We start from the raw sequence: 15330 nt of genomic DNA, 5'->3' as shown, positions 1-15330 counted from the left end.
TATAACTAACTAACTATTTACAAAGGTTTTACACGTACGTATCCAAAAAATGACTCAAGAATTAGAAATAGGGTGGGTTTAAAAACTTGATTTCCCATTTCAAATCGATTTTCATTTGAAGAATATCGATTCATTAAGTCCTGAAATACATTTTTAAATATAAATGAATTTTGCCAGAAATGCCAGAATCTCAGCTAAAAGCTCACAAAAGTATTTCAACACCCACTAAACTGCTAAAACAGCAAACGATTGAAGAGCAGGTAAATGGTTTCCACATAAATATCTGAACACAAATTGCGGTTAGTCTGGCAACAATGGACACGCCTTTGGGTGCTGAAAGCTGACAGATTTGCAATCTCACAGACTGCACAGCTGCAGGCTTTGTCACTCTGTCCAAAATTCACTGATCCAACAGCAAAGGAAGATCAAAACTACACTTGAAAAACATTGTCATGAATTCCATCTTACTTTGGTTGTCTTGCTTCCACCACGAGAAAACCCATTAAAAATCCATTAAAAATCTCTATCTTTCTGCGTGATTCTCTTTGTTATTACCCACCAGTCTACCGTTGTGTAGAGCACTGTCGGCCGCTGGTTTTTTTTTAATTTTTATTTATTTTCCCAAAATTAGCTCTAACAGGAAAACCTAATTTCTGCTTTTCAATAACAAAGAAATTTCAACTTTTACAACTTATGCTAAATTGCAAAACGCTTATCTGTGTCTCTAACAAACTTCTAACTTTGCTCTGCTTCGCTTCAGCAGCATCAGATAATCGTCAAATGTTGATTCATGGTTTCCTTCAGTTTTTGATCTCCTGCAGATCGTTTTCAAGGGGGTCATAATGCTGTAAAAGACCAGGCCAAAAAGAATCTTGATATTTTTCAGTTTTATTCTCAGTTACTTTGACACGAAGGCATCTGCTGTGATCCTTGAACCTCTGATTAAGTCTCACAACTATCAGCTTTGCTTTTAATCCTAGATAGTTTACACTGAGTGTGTAATTGCAGAGAAATTGTCACGGTCCTGGATCGGTGACCCAGTGTTTTATACCTGTTTAATTTGTTTCTTGATTATTTGTTTTTCATGGTTATCAATGTTAGTGTTTTGGTTCCTGTTCAAGTATTTCTAGCTCTATTCCTGTTCCGTTTTGTGTCTGCTCTGTGCCTTCCTGTCCCATGTTTCAGGCCTCTGTCTCCCCGGTGACTACTCTCTTTTGCTTCCTCCCAGTCTTGTCTCATCTGATTAGTGTCAGCTGGTTTTCCCTGCCTAACTGCCATTTCTTTGTTTCCTTGTCTGTGTGTATATAGTGTATACGAGGATGTTGGTCCGTCTGTCTGTCATGCCCTGCTCTCTGTCTCCTCACGCTTCGAGGTTGTGAGATTGTTACATCTTATTATATCTTATGCTACCTTATACTTCTAATCAAAGAATTGTTGAATCATTATACAGTACATATACAAGATAAATGATCACAATTATAATATAATAATATATTTATAATATTTCAAAATCAAATTGAGGCAAATCAAATCATGACCTTGCGTATCAGAATTGAACGAGTTGTAGAAATCGGTGACAATATCAGCCCTAATTAGAAAGTCCACTACACAGACTCGGTGGCACAATGCTGCAAAGCAAAATGCAATCTAGCTAACAGTGGGACATGGAGAATTTATAAACGACTTTATAAACTTTATAAAATGGGTGAAGAACCTTTCAGACCGGAATCTCACTGAACCTGAAAAGAAAGTATTAGCTAAAGGTCTCAATTTTGCCATTTCTCCGCAACATTCGCCCTAGTGATGGGTCGTTCGCGAACGAAATGGCTCTTAGAGCCGACTCTTTGACGTGAACGACGCGAGCCGGCTCCTTATCGCGAACTGTCTCCTTATCGCGAGCCGTCACGTGGTTTTTTTTTTTTTTTTTTTCTTTCTCTCAGCCTCTCTCGCACTTTTTTTCCGTTTCACTCTGCACGCGAGCCTTGTGCTTTACGCTGGGCAGAGGGGGGAGGGGCGGTAGTTACACTCAGTAGCACAGGAACAGAGCCAGAGAGAGAGAGAAAGAGAGGCAGGGACAACAACATTAGAAAGGTATAGTAATCATCCACAACTATTTTCGGTTGCAGATGATAAAGGATTGAGAAAGTTTATTCATGCAGGTCCATATGACAGAGAATATGCATGTTCTTTTAGTTTTCATATTATAATTTATATTTAATTTTGTTGTGGTTTGCAGTGTTTTGTGTTCTTTTCACTTTAAATTTGTGAAAGGAAAAAGCTGAAAATTTAAATAGTTAAAACTTGAAATGTGAATAGTTGATTTTTGTATTAGATGATTTATTTATTACATTTTATGTGGAGTGAATAAATAAAAGTATATTTACGGTGGCCCCTAGAGACAAAGCACACACAAACTTCAAATCACGTACGAACTCTGAAGCATGTACAAACTCCAAAACACGTAAAAACACGTACAAACTCCAAAACACGTAAAAACTCCCAAACACATAAAAACACGTACAAACTCCGAAGCACGTAAAAACTCAGAAGCATATAAAAACTCAGAAGCACATAAAAACTCAAAACACGTACAAAAAACAACAGAAGTGCTCCAGGATGCTGGGTGCAGTGTTGAGCCTTTGTTATCTTGTGGCTACACAAGCCAGCAAGTACCAATGACCGGATTTGGTGTGTGGTAATAACAGGTAAATGAACTTTTTTTTAAAATTTTTTGAATATATATATATGAGTGCCTGTGTATAAATACACAAACAATACACACATGCTTTCAATTGTGTAATTTAAGTGATCTAGTAGCTCTGCTTTGGAAGTTAAGTTCATGCTAGAAATGTGTTTTGGAGTTTGTACGTGTTTTGTCTCTAGGGGCCACCGCATATATTTATATATAAACATATATAAATAAAACCACTTGTTTTTACGTTAGTAATTCCTTTTGTGCATAATTTTATATTATTGTTAATAATAAATTAATTAAAGCAACAAAACAACCTGAAGAGCCGGTTCGGAGCCGAAAGAGCCGGCTCTTTTTAGTGAGCCGAACCGAAAGAGCCGGATCTCTAAAAAGAGCCGGAAATCCCATCACTAATTCGCCCATAGTGGACCTCATCACAGCCACAGAAACCGCCATATGGATTAATAAATCATCACAGACAGAAGCAGAGCAAATCAGGATGAAAGTCTCAGCCACCCTCTCCAGTGCCAAAGTCCCGCCGTCTAACCTCACATTACAAGAAAAGAAGGCCGTCGCTTCCCTGAGCAAAGACCACAACATCACTATATTACCAGCTGATAAGGGAAGATGCACCATGGTCCTAAACACAACGGATTACCAGACAAAGATCACTACTCTCCTCAGTGACACCAGACACCAGCGATGGAGGATAAGAAAGACAGATGCAACAACATTGTCATCCCCTATGTAGCCGGTGTATCAGAGAAACTCAGGAGAGTTTTCTCCAAGCATGACATCCTGGTGCATTTCAGACCCAGCAACACGCTCAGACAGACACTGGTTCATCCCAAAGACAAAACTCCAAAACACAAACTTAACAATGTGGTGTATGCTGTGCAGTGCAGCGAGGAATGCCCAGACCTCTACATTGGAGAGACCAAACAGCCACTTCACAAGCGCATGGCACAACATAGAAGAGCCACCTCCACAGGACAAGACTCAGCAGTTCATCTGCATCTAGAAGACAAAGGTCACTCTTTCGAGGATGCCAACGTTCACATTTTGGACAGAGAGGACAGATGGTTTGAAAGAGGAGTGAAAGAAGCCATCTATGTCCACTGTGAGCGACCATCTTTGAACAGAGGCGGTGGTTTACAACACCAACTGTCTGCCATTTATAATCCAGTTTTGAGAACCCTCCCCAGACGCCTTAACGCCCACTCACATCCTGGGCCAGCTGACCTCAGGAAATCACATGATGGGGTGGGGCCAGGTTTCACAATGAGCTCACCCAAAACCCTGGCTGATTGTGACCCACACCCATTTTCACGCCTCGGCTCATGTGATTAGGTAGAGGATCATCAGGGGGGTCCTTTGTCCCTCTTTGGGGGGAAACTCCCACTAGGTTTAAATCTGGGACTCTCCACCATTTGACCCTAGAACTGAGGAAGCTTCTCGGATGAGAGGTGAAACGTCTTCAAGCAACTTAAACAAGTCCAGACGCTTTTCTTTCCAAGCTCCTTAGACTATGATGACCTGGATGACTGAGAATCTTCATATTGAAAACACCACAAGGACACAACCACACAGTGCATGACACAAAGCATCAGTGTAAAATCTGAAACAAATGCTTCATGGTGGATCTTTGCAGATTTTAAAACTGAATCACTCATTTGACCAGAAAAGTCTCAGAAAAGTAGGATAAGACAACAAAAATGGGGTGCAGATTTGTTTTTATTGAGCCTGTAAAACATCGCTATTACTTCAACAATAAAGTACATTTACATTTGTAACTAAACTTCAAATGGGCGAATCATCATTCCCATCATTTATGTTAACTCTCTTAATTTTCTTGAAAACTAGGAAATCAACAGTAAGAATTTAACATACTAAATGATTACATTCTTGCTTTTACAAGTAAATACATGAGAACACACTCTGAGCAGCATCAGATTTCTACGAGTGTTACTTTGTTTGAATGACCACTGTTGGTTGAGACATGAAACCAGTTGCAACTGGTTGTGCAGGCAGCATCATCACTCCTGGCTGAAAAGTTGGAATAGGCTGCATGTTGACAACAGTGTTATTCTGTATGTTGATGACAGTCGGGGTTTTCTTGCGATGCCTTAACTCACGATGCATCTGACACCAGGAGCACCACTCACAGAAACAGGAAATTGCAATGTCCTTACAGAGAGAGCCCTGCAGAAAGAGAGTACAAGCATTACAGATGTGGTGTAATTCAGGTGGAGGAGCAGGTCATCTACCAACCAGAAGTTTGGTAGATCAATCCCTGGCTCTTCTGGTCCACATGTCACAATATCCTTGCAGCAGATACTGAGTATGTGTGTGAATGTTTGACAAAAAAACATTTAGGCATAGTTGAAATCAAATATGGATGTTTTTGATTCAGTGAGTGAGACTTGTAATTCCCACTAAGGCTACGTTCACACTGCAGGTCTTGATGCTCAATTCAGATTTTTTGATCAAATCCGATTTTTTTGTCTGCTCATTCACACTACAAATAAAATGTGACAGCAAACGTGCTCCAGTGTGAACGCTCAAAGCGGCCCGCATGCGCAAAAGAAGACGTCACACATAACGCGCTCTGTTTAGACCCAGAGCAAAAAAATATTGTTTGACTGATGGCCCTTAATATAAAGACTTCGGATTGTACATTTCCCAATTTTTGCTTTAAGTTATTGTGTTATTTACATAATAATGTAAATAACCTAATAATTATCCTTATTGCTGTTTTAGAGAGGAGCGGTGCTTCAAAGGATAGTTGCAGATTTCTGTCAGAATCTGCAGATTATACAGTACAAATAAAATGTTCACGTTGTCTTCCCAAGAGTTTCGCTGGATGGCCAGGCAGCGTTCACGATGTCTTCTCCGGCGGTGATAATTGGCGTCTGTCTTGTGTCAGTGACGTAAAAGACGGATTTAATGCGACATGACCGTTCAAACAGCAGTCGCTTTCTAAAACATCGGATATGTATCGGATTCAGTACAACATACGAAAGTGACCCAGGTCGAATTTGTTCAGTGTCATCATCTCACGGTTCATACCTTGATGCCATATCTGTTTCGCATGGCAGCTCTTACAGACAAAACTGCTGGAGGAACACAAACAGGTATCCCAAAGGCTGCTAATACACCAGAGCCACATATATCACATAAAGGGAGACAGTTGTTCTCTCCAAATCTTCCTGAAACAGTGCAGGCAAGACAGGGGCAGCACCAGAATCCATAGCAGCCTGAAAAACACAGAAACGCATCAACAAAGTTGTAACAAGTCTCAAAAGATGAAGGCAACACAAATCAGAACAACTTGTAGTCCTGAAAATACAAATATAATTTATGAGTCAATCATATTTAAATGGCTTCTTACAAGTACGTGCATCCTCAAAGCAGTCACAAAGACCACTGTCCCAGTCTGTCAAAGGTTTTTCTGCCATTGTATATTGAACTTCACCCACAGACACTGAACGATCACTCTGTGAAAGTCGAGAAGCAGAAAAAGCCAAATTAAATGAAAATTCAAAATGTTAATTTTGAAGTTCTTTCTATCAAACTTGTTCACGAGACCTGAGACATTCAAATATTTGTAGCAATGGGAAAGTTTAAGTAGAGAAAAAAAGTATATGTTGTGGACACATGCACATAGATATGAAACCAAAGTGCATGTTAAGGATATTGTGGTCATTTTGTAAGTCGTCAGTTAAGCTTGATTAATATATCCATAATTCACAAGACATTTTATATATCAAGGTAAAAATTCTACAGCATTACAGAAAGACACCCCCAAACATCGATAATGAACAAGCATTTGGGGATGAAGGAAGAACAAGCTTTCTATACACATCCAAGTGACTTTAAAACAAACAGCAATACGTGGTTGACATATCTCAAAAGTAAACATCTGAACAGGATATGTAGACTGGTTTGGAAGTGAAAGTTCAGACAGTGTAATCTACTTTAACTGTCCACTACACCAGACAGCTTAGAATTTGGATGTGGTTTGCCTTTGGGAATACTAATAACACACATAACAGTTTACATAAACCTTAGATTTTTACAGTCACACCGTAATGATGACCTCTGTTTCTCCGACCACTAAGTTGATGTAAAATGAATTGAATGAAAACTGGAACATCTTACCTACTATTGCTGGACACCCTTTGCGCACCTCTGAAACTTAATGAATAAAAGGATCCTTGGCTCTTTGGATAAGGAGTGTCAGTGGCATTTGGGCCAACACAAACAATGCTGCCAAGCCTGAAACTCTGGAAATGGAAACATGAAACTAAAAGTGACTTTCCATTATGTGGTAATTGCGGGGGCGATCGTGGCTCAAAGAGTTGGCAGTTCGTCTTGTAACCGGAAGGTTGCCGGTTTGAGCCCTGGCTCGGACAGTCTCGGTCGTTGTGTCCTTGGGCAAGACACTTCACCTACCGCCTACTGGTGTTGGCCAGAGGGGCCGATGGCGCGATATGGCAGCCTCGCTTCTGTCAGTCTGCCCCAGGGCAGCTGTGGCTACAACTGTAGCCTCCACCAGTGTATGAATGTGAGAGTGAATGAATAGTGGAATTGTAAAGTGCTATATAAATGCAATCCATTATTATTATTATTAATAACTGCATTCCAGGTGGTTTTTAAAGGAAAAGCAAAAACAACTGAAAAGGGTGCTTATTATAAAAGAGAGTCCTAAGTGCTAAAAGAAAAATAAACAGTTAAGTGTTTTTCAGTTGCTTTTTGGAACAGGAACTAATAATTATAATTATCATGTTTTTCTTCTTATCTTAAGAATCCTCAAAATACCGATCTGTAACTTTGATACATATGTGACCACACCATGCCAGTGTTACACACGTAGGGAATTGATAAGAATTTAGCGATTCTTATTCCAACATTGATATCCCTCATTGATTAAAATCCTTATTGATTCTTGTCAATGGAAAATTGTATTTAGTAGTCAGTATAATCTTTTAATGATATAAGTTTGCATATGGTAGAATACTACATGTAATCATTTGTGTTTAGAAGTATATAGTTGGTGGCATATTGAAAGAATGTCTCATTCTAGGAGGTCTGTAACATTCCAGGGTGTTCTGGCGTTCACCCCCACATCCTAGGAGCATGGGAGAGGTCGTACCTTGTTTTATTGTTTTACGGTAGGATTAACGTAGCTATGTCAGTTTTAGTCTAAGTGCCTTCTTTACATATAGATGAACTGTTGGATTTTCCAGACCAGCAGGTTAAGGGAAGTCGTTTATGCGGTCTCACACACGCACACACACACACTCGTACACCTCCACATTCCAATGTAAGAAACAAACGCTCACTGAAGTATAAATAAAGACCGGGGCAGTTTCTCAGCACGAGTCTCAGTGCTGGAGGCTCGCCCTTGCTAGCAAGAAGTTCTGTGTGTTTCTCTTCTCTGAGTCTCTACTGAAGAAGTGTTTTAGAGTATACCTCTTAACAATTCTCATTTGCTCCAGTTTGAGAGTCACCACCATCTCTAAGTAGCATATCAACGACATTACATTCATGCAAACTAATTACACGGTGCGTGGTCAAATGTTTGTGAATGTTGTTTTCCCTCTTTGTTGTTATCAGTGTTGGGGTCATAACTCCAAAATAGAAAAGTAAAAAAGTTGTTACACATATTACACAGAACACTTTTCTTAAAAGTAGTGCAGTATGTTACTTATTACACCCATGAGAAAGCCATGTTGTACTACTCGTTGTTACTTTCCTGTTACTATGTAAAATGATTTGAAACACAGTGTCTCATAATTGTGTGGATGCCGTAGGCAAAAGTGGTAAGACTTTTGGTGCTCATAACTTCTATACTTTTTGAGATATTGAATTTTTTTTGCAATGTTTTTTGCCTATTTCTGCATATTATCAGTGGCCTCACTGATTTTCCTTGCCGGGTTGACCTGTGTTTTAGCTCAGTGAGATGAGCATCCGTTCTCGGAGTGGGAGGCCTGGGTTCAAATCCCGCTTATGGCAACATTTCTTTCAGTCAACAGTTAAACTTTTTTTAACTCTTTTCAACACAAATTTAAGCTTTTTCACCCCTTTTCAGCACAATTTTCAGTTTTTTCACTACTTTTCAGCACAAATACCAGCTTTTTCAGCTGTTTTCAGCACAAACCTCTTTTCAGCAGAATTCTGCTCATTCAACTCTTTTCAGCAGAATTCTGCTCATTCAACTCTTTTCAGCAGAAATTTTGCTGATTGAACTCTTTTCAGCAAAATTTTCAGTTTTTTCTGCTGTTTTCAGAAAAAACCTATTTTCAGCAGAAATTCTGCTGATTCACCTCTTTTCTGCAAAGTTTTCAGCCTTTTCACCTCTTATCAGCACAATTCTCAGCCGCTTCTGCTCATTTCAGCACAATTGTCAGTCTCTCCACCACTTCTTTGTGAGAAAGAGTTTGGCGCAGTGAGATGAATAGCCGCCTACAGACCAGAAGGGCCAGGTTTGAATCCTGCTCAGGGCAACATTTTTTTTTTAACGTAGTATCTCTGCCAAGTCATAGAATTACTGCAATTTCATAGTTTTTTTTTTTTAGGAAATCTGTTATGTTATAGTATTACTACTAAGTCATAGTATTTCTGCCAAATCATAGTCACTAGGGGGCTGACTGTTTACTAAGTGCATCAGTGTAAATAGGTCATCTCTTGTGTTGGAGTGCCCTCTTGTGGCGCCTTTTGGGTAGTGCCTTAGTAAACGTGAACCAAGCAAAAGCCTCTTTTCAGCAGAATTCTGCTCATTCACCTCTTTTCAGCAGAAATTCTGCTGATGGAACTCTTTTCAGCAGACTTTTCAGAATTTTCACCTCTTTTCTGCCCAAATTCTGCTTATTCACCTCTTCAGAAAAAATTTCAGCCTTTTCACCTCTTATCAGCACAATTCTCAGCAGCTTCTGCTCATCATTCAGCACAATTGTCAGTCTCTCCACCTCCGCTTTGTGAGAATGACTTTGGCTCAGTGAGATGAGTAGCTTCCTTGAGACCAGAAGGGCCAGGTTTGAATCCTGCTCAGGGCAACATTTTTTTCAACTTTTTCAGCTTTTTTCAGCAGACATCTTCAGCGTTAAGGAATCCACACAGCATTTTCGCAGGAAATGCAAATTTTTCTAGTTGCCAATTAACATTATAAACCTGTGGCTACAGCCCCACACACCAACACTAGTCCCTGTCCTAATGAGGACACACATGTTCTTTCTCTTAGTATTTAAGTATGAACGCAAAGCCGACAACACAAAGCAAAGATAAAAACCACCACGGAGAGACTTCAAAGCAATGATTCTACTTTATAACCATGATGATGAACGTTAGATAGAAAGCATTTACGTAGAAAGAGCTTAGAAAGAAAGTGCTTGTGTGAATGGGTGAATGAGGCAAACTGCGTAAAGCGCTTTGGAGAGCTCAGATGCAGTAGAAAAACGATATATAAGAACCAGTCCATTTACCATAATCGTCCCACAACCTGGTCAAGGAATGGGCTCAGCCTCGACAAAGAACTTATTTTCAAAACTAGTTCCCCTCTTCCAGCTGTTTAACTTTATCCTTGAATGCTAACTGTTAAACATCAAGGATCACCCGAAAATTTGCAGTATTTAGGGGTTTTAAGGGTTTTCCCTCGAAACCTTAGACTTCCTTGCCACACTGATGAGCTTTGTCATTCCTCATATCAGGGTCTTTCATAAGGAGAACTATTCTAGTCAATGAGGAAACAGAAGTCTGTCAACAGTTTTAGTTGTGAAAACACTGATCAATGGGCAGATCTCTGCATCATGTTCTGGTTTGACCAGATCAAACATACTTCATGTCTCAGATGTAAATAGCTGCTGTTAGAACTTCAGGAACCAAGGATGAGTGAAAAAACTTGTCTTGGTGTACTTGCTGGTGTACTTCTCATGTATTTACTTGCAGACTTGCTGTTATTTGCCCTGTCGCAATGTTAGCTAAGTTGTGATCCTTTGAAACATGGTGCCACTGAGTCTGTGTAGTGGAAGTACTAATTCTTGAGACTTTTTTGGGTACATACATTTAAAACCTTCGTGAAGAGTCATTGGTGTAATATAAAGCGTGCAACTCAAGCCTCATCAAGGCACCAGCTTGGTTTTTACCATGATGAATCCAATGTAGCGCTGTCCGTCTCCATTAAGAGCAAGGGCAGCGTTGATGAAATCTGTAATTTCAATCAACAACTCATCTGAGAAGAAACAGTGCTATTGTTGCTGCATTGAGAACAGAGGCAATGAGACATAAGGTCTGGGTATGTACAGGAGTTCGACCTCTAAAAGGGAGTCTTTCTGTGCATTCCATTTCTTTTCTTTGGCAGTCACATGGATCAGTGGTAAGGTCTTGGATGTTAGCCTTGCACTGTACAGTGATGTACAGCTATAGAGGATGCGCCTGATAAATGAAGGACCATTCTTGCTTAGAAGCCTGGAAGATTAAGGTCTCATATTCAAGGATCCAGCTTAGTCCAAGGCCACATTGAAGAGGTGAAGAATATGTCCCTATGTCTGTGTCTGAAGACCTTTGCCAGGTCATCAGCTGGCAGTTTTGTGTAGCTGTAAATCTGACTTAGCTAATGTCTTCTGTATTTTCTTTAAAAGCCTGACAGCCTCAATTTCTGTCAGGAGTGAGGTCTGATCATCATCAGCGTAAGCATTCCAGATAACAAATTCCTTTGGTTCTGCTACTCTGGTTCTCCTGCTCGAACTTTTCTTAACTCATAGTTGACTGATTATTTGATCGTTTTGTTCAGGGTTTAGTTCTTTACATCAGTATTTATTGTAGCTTGAAGAGTTTCTCGTGTGCAGAGGTGTTAAAGAACTATATTCCTGGTGCACAGACGGTAACTGAAATGTTGACTATTGAAAACTGCCTGTTTCATTCCTTGTGTTGGTCCACCATCTTGTGGTGTATTTAAGAACTGTTTTTAATATATTTTTGCATTCTTAGCACAATAAGGAGAATGCATTTCCTTAACAGGACTGTAGTGTGAATGTAGGGGTAGCTGCAGCTGTAGCTCAGGTAAGCAGTTCAATCTCCGTGTCCTCCAGTCTGCATGCCAAGTGTCCTTGACGAGATACTAATCCCAAGTTGCTCTCCGGTGCGTCCATTGGAATATGAATGCATGTGAATGTTAGATAGAAAGCACTTACATAGAAAGAGCATTTAAAAAGATTACTGGTGTGAATGGATGAATGAGGCAAGCTCTGTAAAGTGCTTTGAGTGCTCAGAGTAGAAAAGCATTATATAAGAACAAGTCCATGTGTGGGGCCTGTTGCTCTGACCTATGCAATACAAATATTTCTTATTTGCATTGTAATATCTTGTTGTTTTTTTTGTTCCTGTTCTCAGAAATCACACCATGTCAAACCCTTGTACACAGTCACAGTGAAAATACAACTCGGAATAGCTTACATCGACAGTGAATTAGCATTACTTCCATAACAAGTTAGGACACACTCATATCCATACCAACATAGCATATTCAGCATAGAACAGACAAGTGTTTTATAGACCTGCAGGACATTTCCTAAAGGGTTGTTTATTGATAAAAATAAATTTAGAGTAATTTCAGACTAGGGATCAATATTGCTACTCTTCAACCAGCAGCATTCACAGACCGGGGTGAGGTGACTGACAGTTAACATCTTTTTAATATTTAATAGATACTAAGAATCATCACGAAAACACGCACGCACACACACGTTGGGTATTCATATCTTGTGGGGACATATAATTGACATAATGCTTTCCCTACCCCCTTACCCTAACCCTAACCATGAAAAATGAATGCCTAACCCTAACCCTTACCCAGTGGCGGTCCTAGCCTGTTTGGTGCCCTGGGCGAACACCCCCTCTGGCAACGACACAGGAAATCATTCCTGCCTGTGGCCATCTCACTCTACAACTCCTCCATCTAGTGGAGATATCATCTGAATTTCAGGAGCGGGACCACTTCACGCCCCCTCCGGCCTCAGGCCCCCCCCGGCCTCAGGCTATAAACCCCCCCTTCTCCAATACCTTCTGTTTTCATTTTCATGCCCCACCCTGCCCCCCCTTTTCTTTCCTCTCTTCTCTTCTCCTCTCCTCTCTTTCTTTCCTCTATTTATTTCTCGTTAGTACATGGGGATCTGCCCGGCCCGAGAGCCGTTGCCAGTCCCCTTCAAGGCCTTCCCCAAACCGCAGCACTATTCACACTTCCTCATCCCCATTGTTACCAAGGATGTGGTCCCTGCTAGTGAAATACACTGTAAACACTGCAATAGTTACAGCCATTTTACACACACTCTTTTCTACTCTGTAATGTTCTTGTCAATTTTCTTGATATTTATTTATAATCACTTCTGTTCATTCTTGATATTTATAATTGAGTGATCTGTATATATTAGTGCTATTTCCTAAACGTGTAAAATCTGTAAGACAATGTATTGTTTGGAGTTGGTCTGTTACTGTTACTATTTTTAGTTCTATTTTTCTTCTTGGATCAAATGTAACCCTCATAATTTCCTTAGGGATTAATAAAGTATTCTGATTCTGATTGTTTCAGGATGAGCTGCCGTTATCCAATGACACACCTGCTTACCTGCATCTTTTGCTCATTTCTCCTCCTCTTCTTTTCTCTTTTTTCTAAACTGAGGACCTGATGGCTTTGAACTTTTCTTGTCCATCTTCCATTGGTTTTAATTTTGCACTCCAGTATGAACACCCATCCCTCAACCCGAGGATCACCACAACATAACCTAATAGACCTACACCTTAGTTCACAGATTCACTTTGTCTAAGGTTTATTTCTGGGATTTCGCATAACCCAGGATTCAAATCATGAATACATAATGGGCTTGGATTTACAACATTATGAATGAAATGTGCTCTATTTTGTAGCAGGGTTAGTTTGATGCTTTTTCGTTCTTTTTCCAGATTCAGTCTTTTGTGTTCTGCTAACCTGTATTTATTTATTTATTTATTGTTGTAGCAGGAACTCTGAGCTCTTGTCTTTGTTTAAATGGAAATAATTTGGACAGACTGCATGACATCAAACATCAGTATAAAGTCTGAAAGAAAAGTTTTATGATGGACTTTTGCCATAGTTGGCTACAAAAATGAGCCCTGAAACTTTGGTTTCATCTTTGTATCTGATTTCGTCATTTTACTATTTTTTACCAAATGAATCTCAGAACTATAGTGAATCACCAACTCTCACTATCATCATCATTTCTCAAAATATAACTGTTAAAGGAAAAAATATTGAGGATTATTAGGAAAATAATACAAATAATTGATCATACAATTCAATTAAAAATTATTAGAGGCTCTGATTTCACTGATAAATACATTAAAGCTAACTCAGAGCAGTGCCACTGTGAGTACATAACACCTCCTGGGTTAAGCAACAAAACCAGCTGTGGGTGGTTGTGCAGACACCATCACCGCTGGTAGCTGGGCAACTGGAACAGGCTGCATGTTGTAAACAGTGTTGTTCTCTATAGTGATTACAGTCGGGGTTTTCTTGCGATGCTTTAACTCACGATGCATCTGACACCAGGAGCATAAGGCACAGAAACAGGAAACTGCAATGTCCTTACAGAGAGAGCCCTGCAGAAAGAGAATACAAGCATTACTTTGCTTTTTCTTTCCACTTTTAGTTCAGAGTATGTCATCGTCTTGCGCTTTATACCTTGATGCCATATCTGTTTCGCATGGCAGCCCTTACAGACAAAACTGCTGGTGGAACACAGAGGGGTATCCCACAGGCTGCTAATGCAGCAGAACCAAGTATGTCACATAAAGGGAGACAGTAGATCTCTCCAAATCTTCCTGAAACGGTGCAGGCGAGGCAGGGGCCGCACCAGAATCCATAGCAACCTGAAAAACACAGAAACACGTCAATAAAGTGGTAACAAGTCTCAAAAGATGAAGACGATACAAATGAGAAAAAAACCTGTAGTCCTGAAAACAAAAATACAATTTATGAGTCAATCAACTTTAACTGGCTTCTTACAAGTATGTGCATCCTCAAAGCAGTCACAAAGACCACTGTCCCAGTCTGTCAAGGGTTTCTCTGCCATTGTGTGCCAAGATGCTATAGGATTGCTCTGTGAAAGTAGAGGAGCGGGTAAACCAAAGTTAAAGAAATGCATCTGCAGAAAGAACCGTCTGTTGTGTAGGACATCTAGGCAGTAGATGATCAGATTAGATTCTGGAGCACCTTGTAGCGAAGCTTGTTCATTCAGAAACCTTAAATTCTTAAAATATTTGTTCCAGCGATCGCTAAGATTAACTACGAAAAATAGAAAGAAGAACACTGTACTGTATGTTGGCTACAATTCAAATATATATACATGTAAAAAAAAAAGCTTTCTACCTCAGAAAATTACATAGTTCCTTCGATTAGAAGCAGCATCTTTTTATGGTTGAATAAACACAAACAAACTGAAACTATAGGCTCGGAGAAATGAAAAGTGCATTGTCTGTAATTCTTCAGTTAAATCTGATTTATACATCCTTGATTCCAAAGACTAAGATTGAGCTTTAAAAACACAACAGCGTCAGACAGAAAAACACCAGAAACACCACGAGGTAAAACACTGACTTTCCTAAAA

At 39.8% G+C, this 15330-nt stretch overlaps 2 protein-coding genes across 2 annotated transcripts; both read right to left on the bottom strand.

Annotated features, from left to right (window-relative positions):
* Positions 1 to 4640: 4640 nt before the first annotated feature.
* On the bottom strand, positions 4641 to 6878 carry LOC146555919 (placenta-specific gene 8 protein-like). The gene is made up of 4 exons (XM_085252388.1): positions 6854 to 6878; positions 6084 to 6189; positions 5762 to 5949; positions 4641 to 4894 (listed from the first exon to the last, which is right to left on the bottom strand). Exons 2-4 carry the CDS (start codon positions 6148 to 6150, stop codon positions 4658 to 4660), a joined length of 492 nt encoding a protein of 163 aa, XP_085108514.1. The 5' UTR covers positions 6151 to 6189; positions 6854 to 6878; the 3' UTR covers positions 4641 to 4657.
* Positions 6879 to 13924: 7046 nt separating this feature from the next.
* On the bottom strand, positions 13925 to 14820 carry LOC146555918 (cornifelin-like). Its single transcript, XM_085252402.1, has 3 exons — positions 14730 to 14820; positions 14406 to 14593; positions 13925 to 14323 (listed from the first exon to the last, which is right to left on the bottom strand). The coding sequence occupies exons 1-3, from the start codon at positions 14794 to 14796 to the stop codon at positions 14114 to 14116; spliced, it is 465 nt and encodes a 154-aa protein (XP_085108528.1). The 5' UTR covers positions 14797 to 14820; the 3' UTR covers positions 13925 to 14113.
* Between the last annotated feature and the right edge of the window lie 510 nt (positions 14821 to 15330).

This window comes from Mchenga conophoros, linkage group LG17 (genome assembly GCF_057382185.1).
Source record: "Mchenga conophoros isolate Kocher_MC1m ecotype Shallow Benthic linkage group LG17, M_conophoros_male_GT1.1, whole genome shotgun sequence".
NCBI lineage: Eukaryota > Metazoa > Chordata > Actinopteri > Cichliformes > Cichlidae > Mchenga > Mchenga conophoros.
This window is presented reverse-complemented; position numbering and strand designations above follow the sequence as displayed.

Coding starts and splice junctions, on each gene's coding strand:
- LOC146555919 (XM_085252388.1), bottom strand. CDS start 6,150: ATGGCAGAAAAACCTTTGACAGACTGGGACAGTGGTCTTTGTGACTGC. Junction 5,950..6,083: donor CTTTGAGGATGCACGTACTT/GTAAGAAGCCAT, acceptor TGTGTTTTTCAG/GCTGCTATGGATTCTGGTGC. Junction 4,895..5,761: donor GAAACAGATATGGCATCAAG/GTATGAACCGTG, acceptor CTCTTTCTGCAG/GGCTCTCTCTGTAAGGACAT.
- LOC146555918 (XM_085252402.1), bottom strand. CDS start 14,796: ATGGCAGAGAAACCCTTGACAGACTGGGACAGTGGTCTTTGTGACTGC. Junction 14,594..14,729: donor CTTTGAGGATGCACATACTT/GTAAGAAGCCAG, acceptor TGTGTTTTTCAG/GTTGCTATGGATTCTGGTGC. Junction 14,324..14,405: donor GAAACAGATATGGCATCAAG/GTATAAAGCGCA, acceptor CTCTTTCTGCAG/GGCTCTCTCTGTAAGGACAT.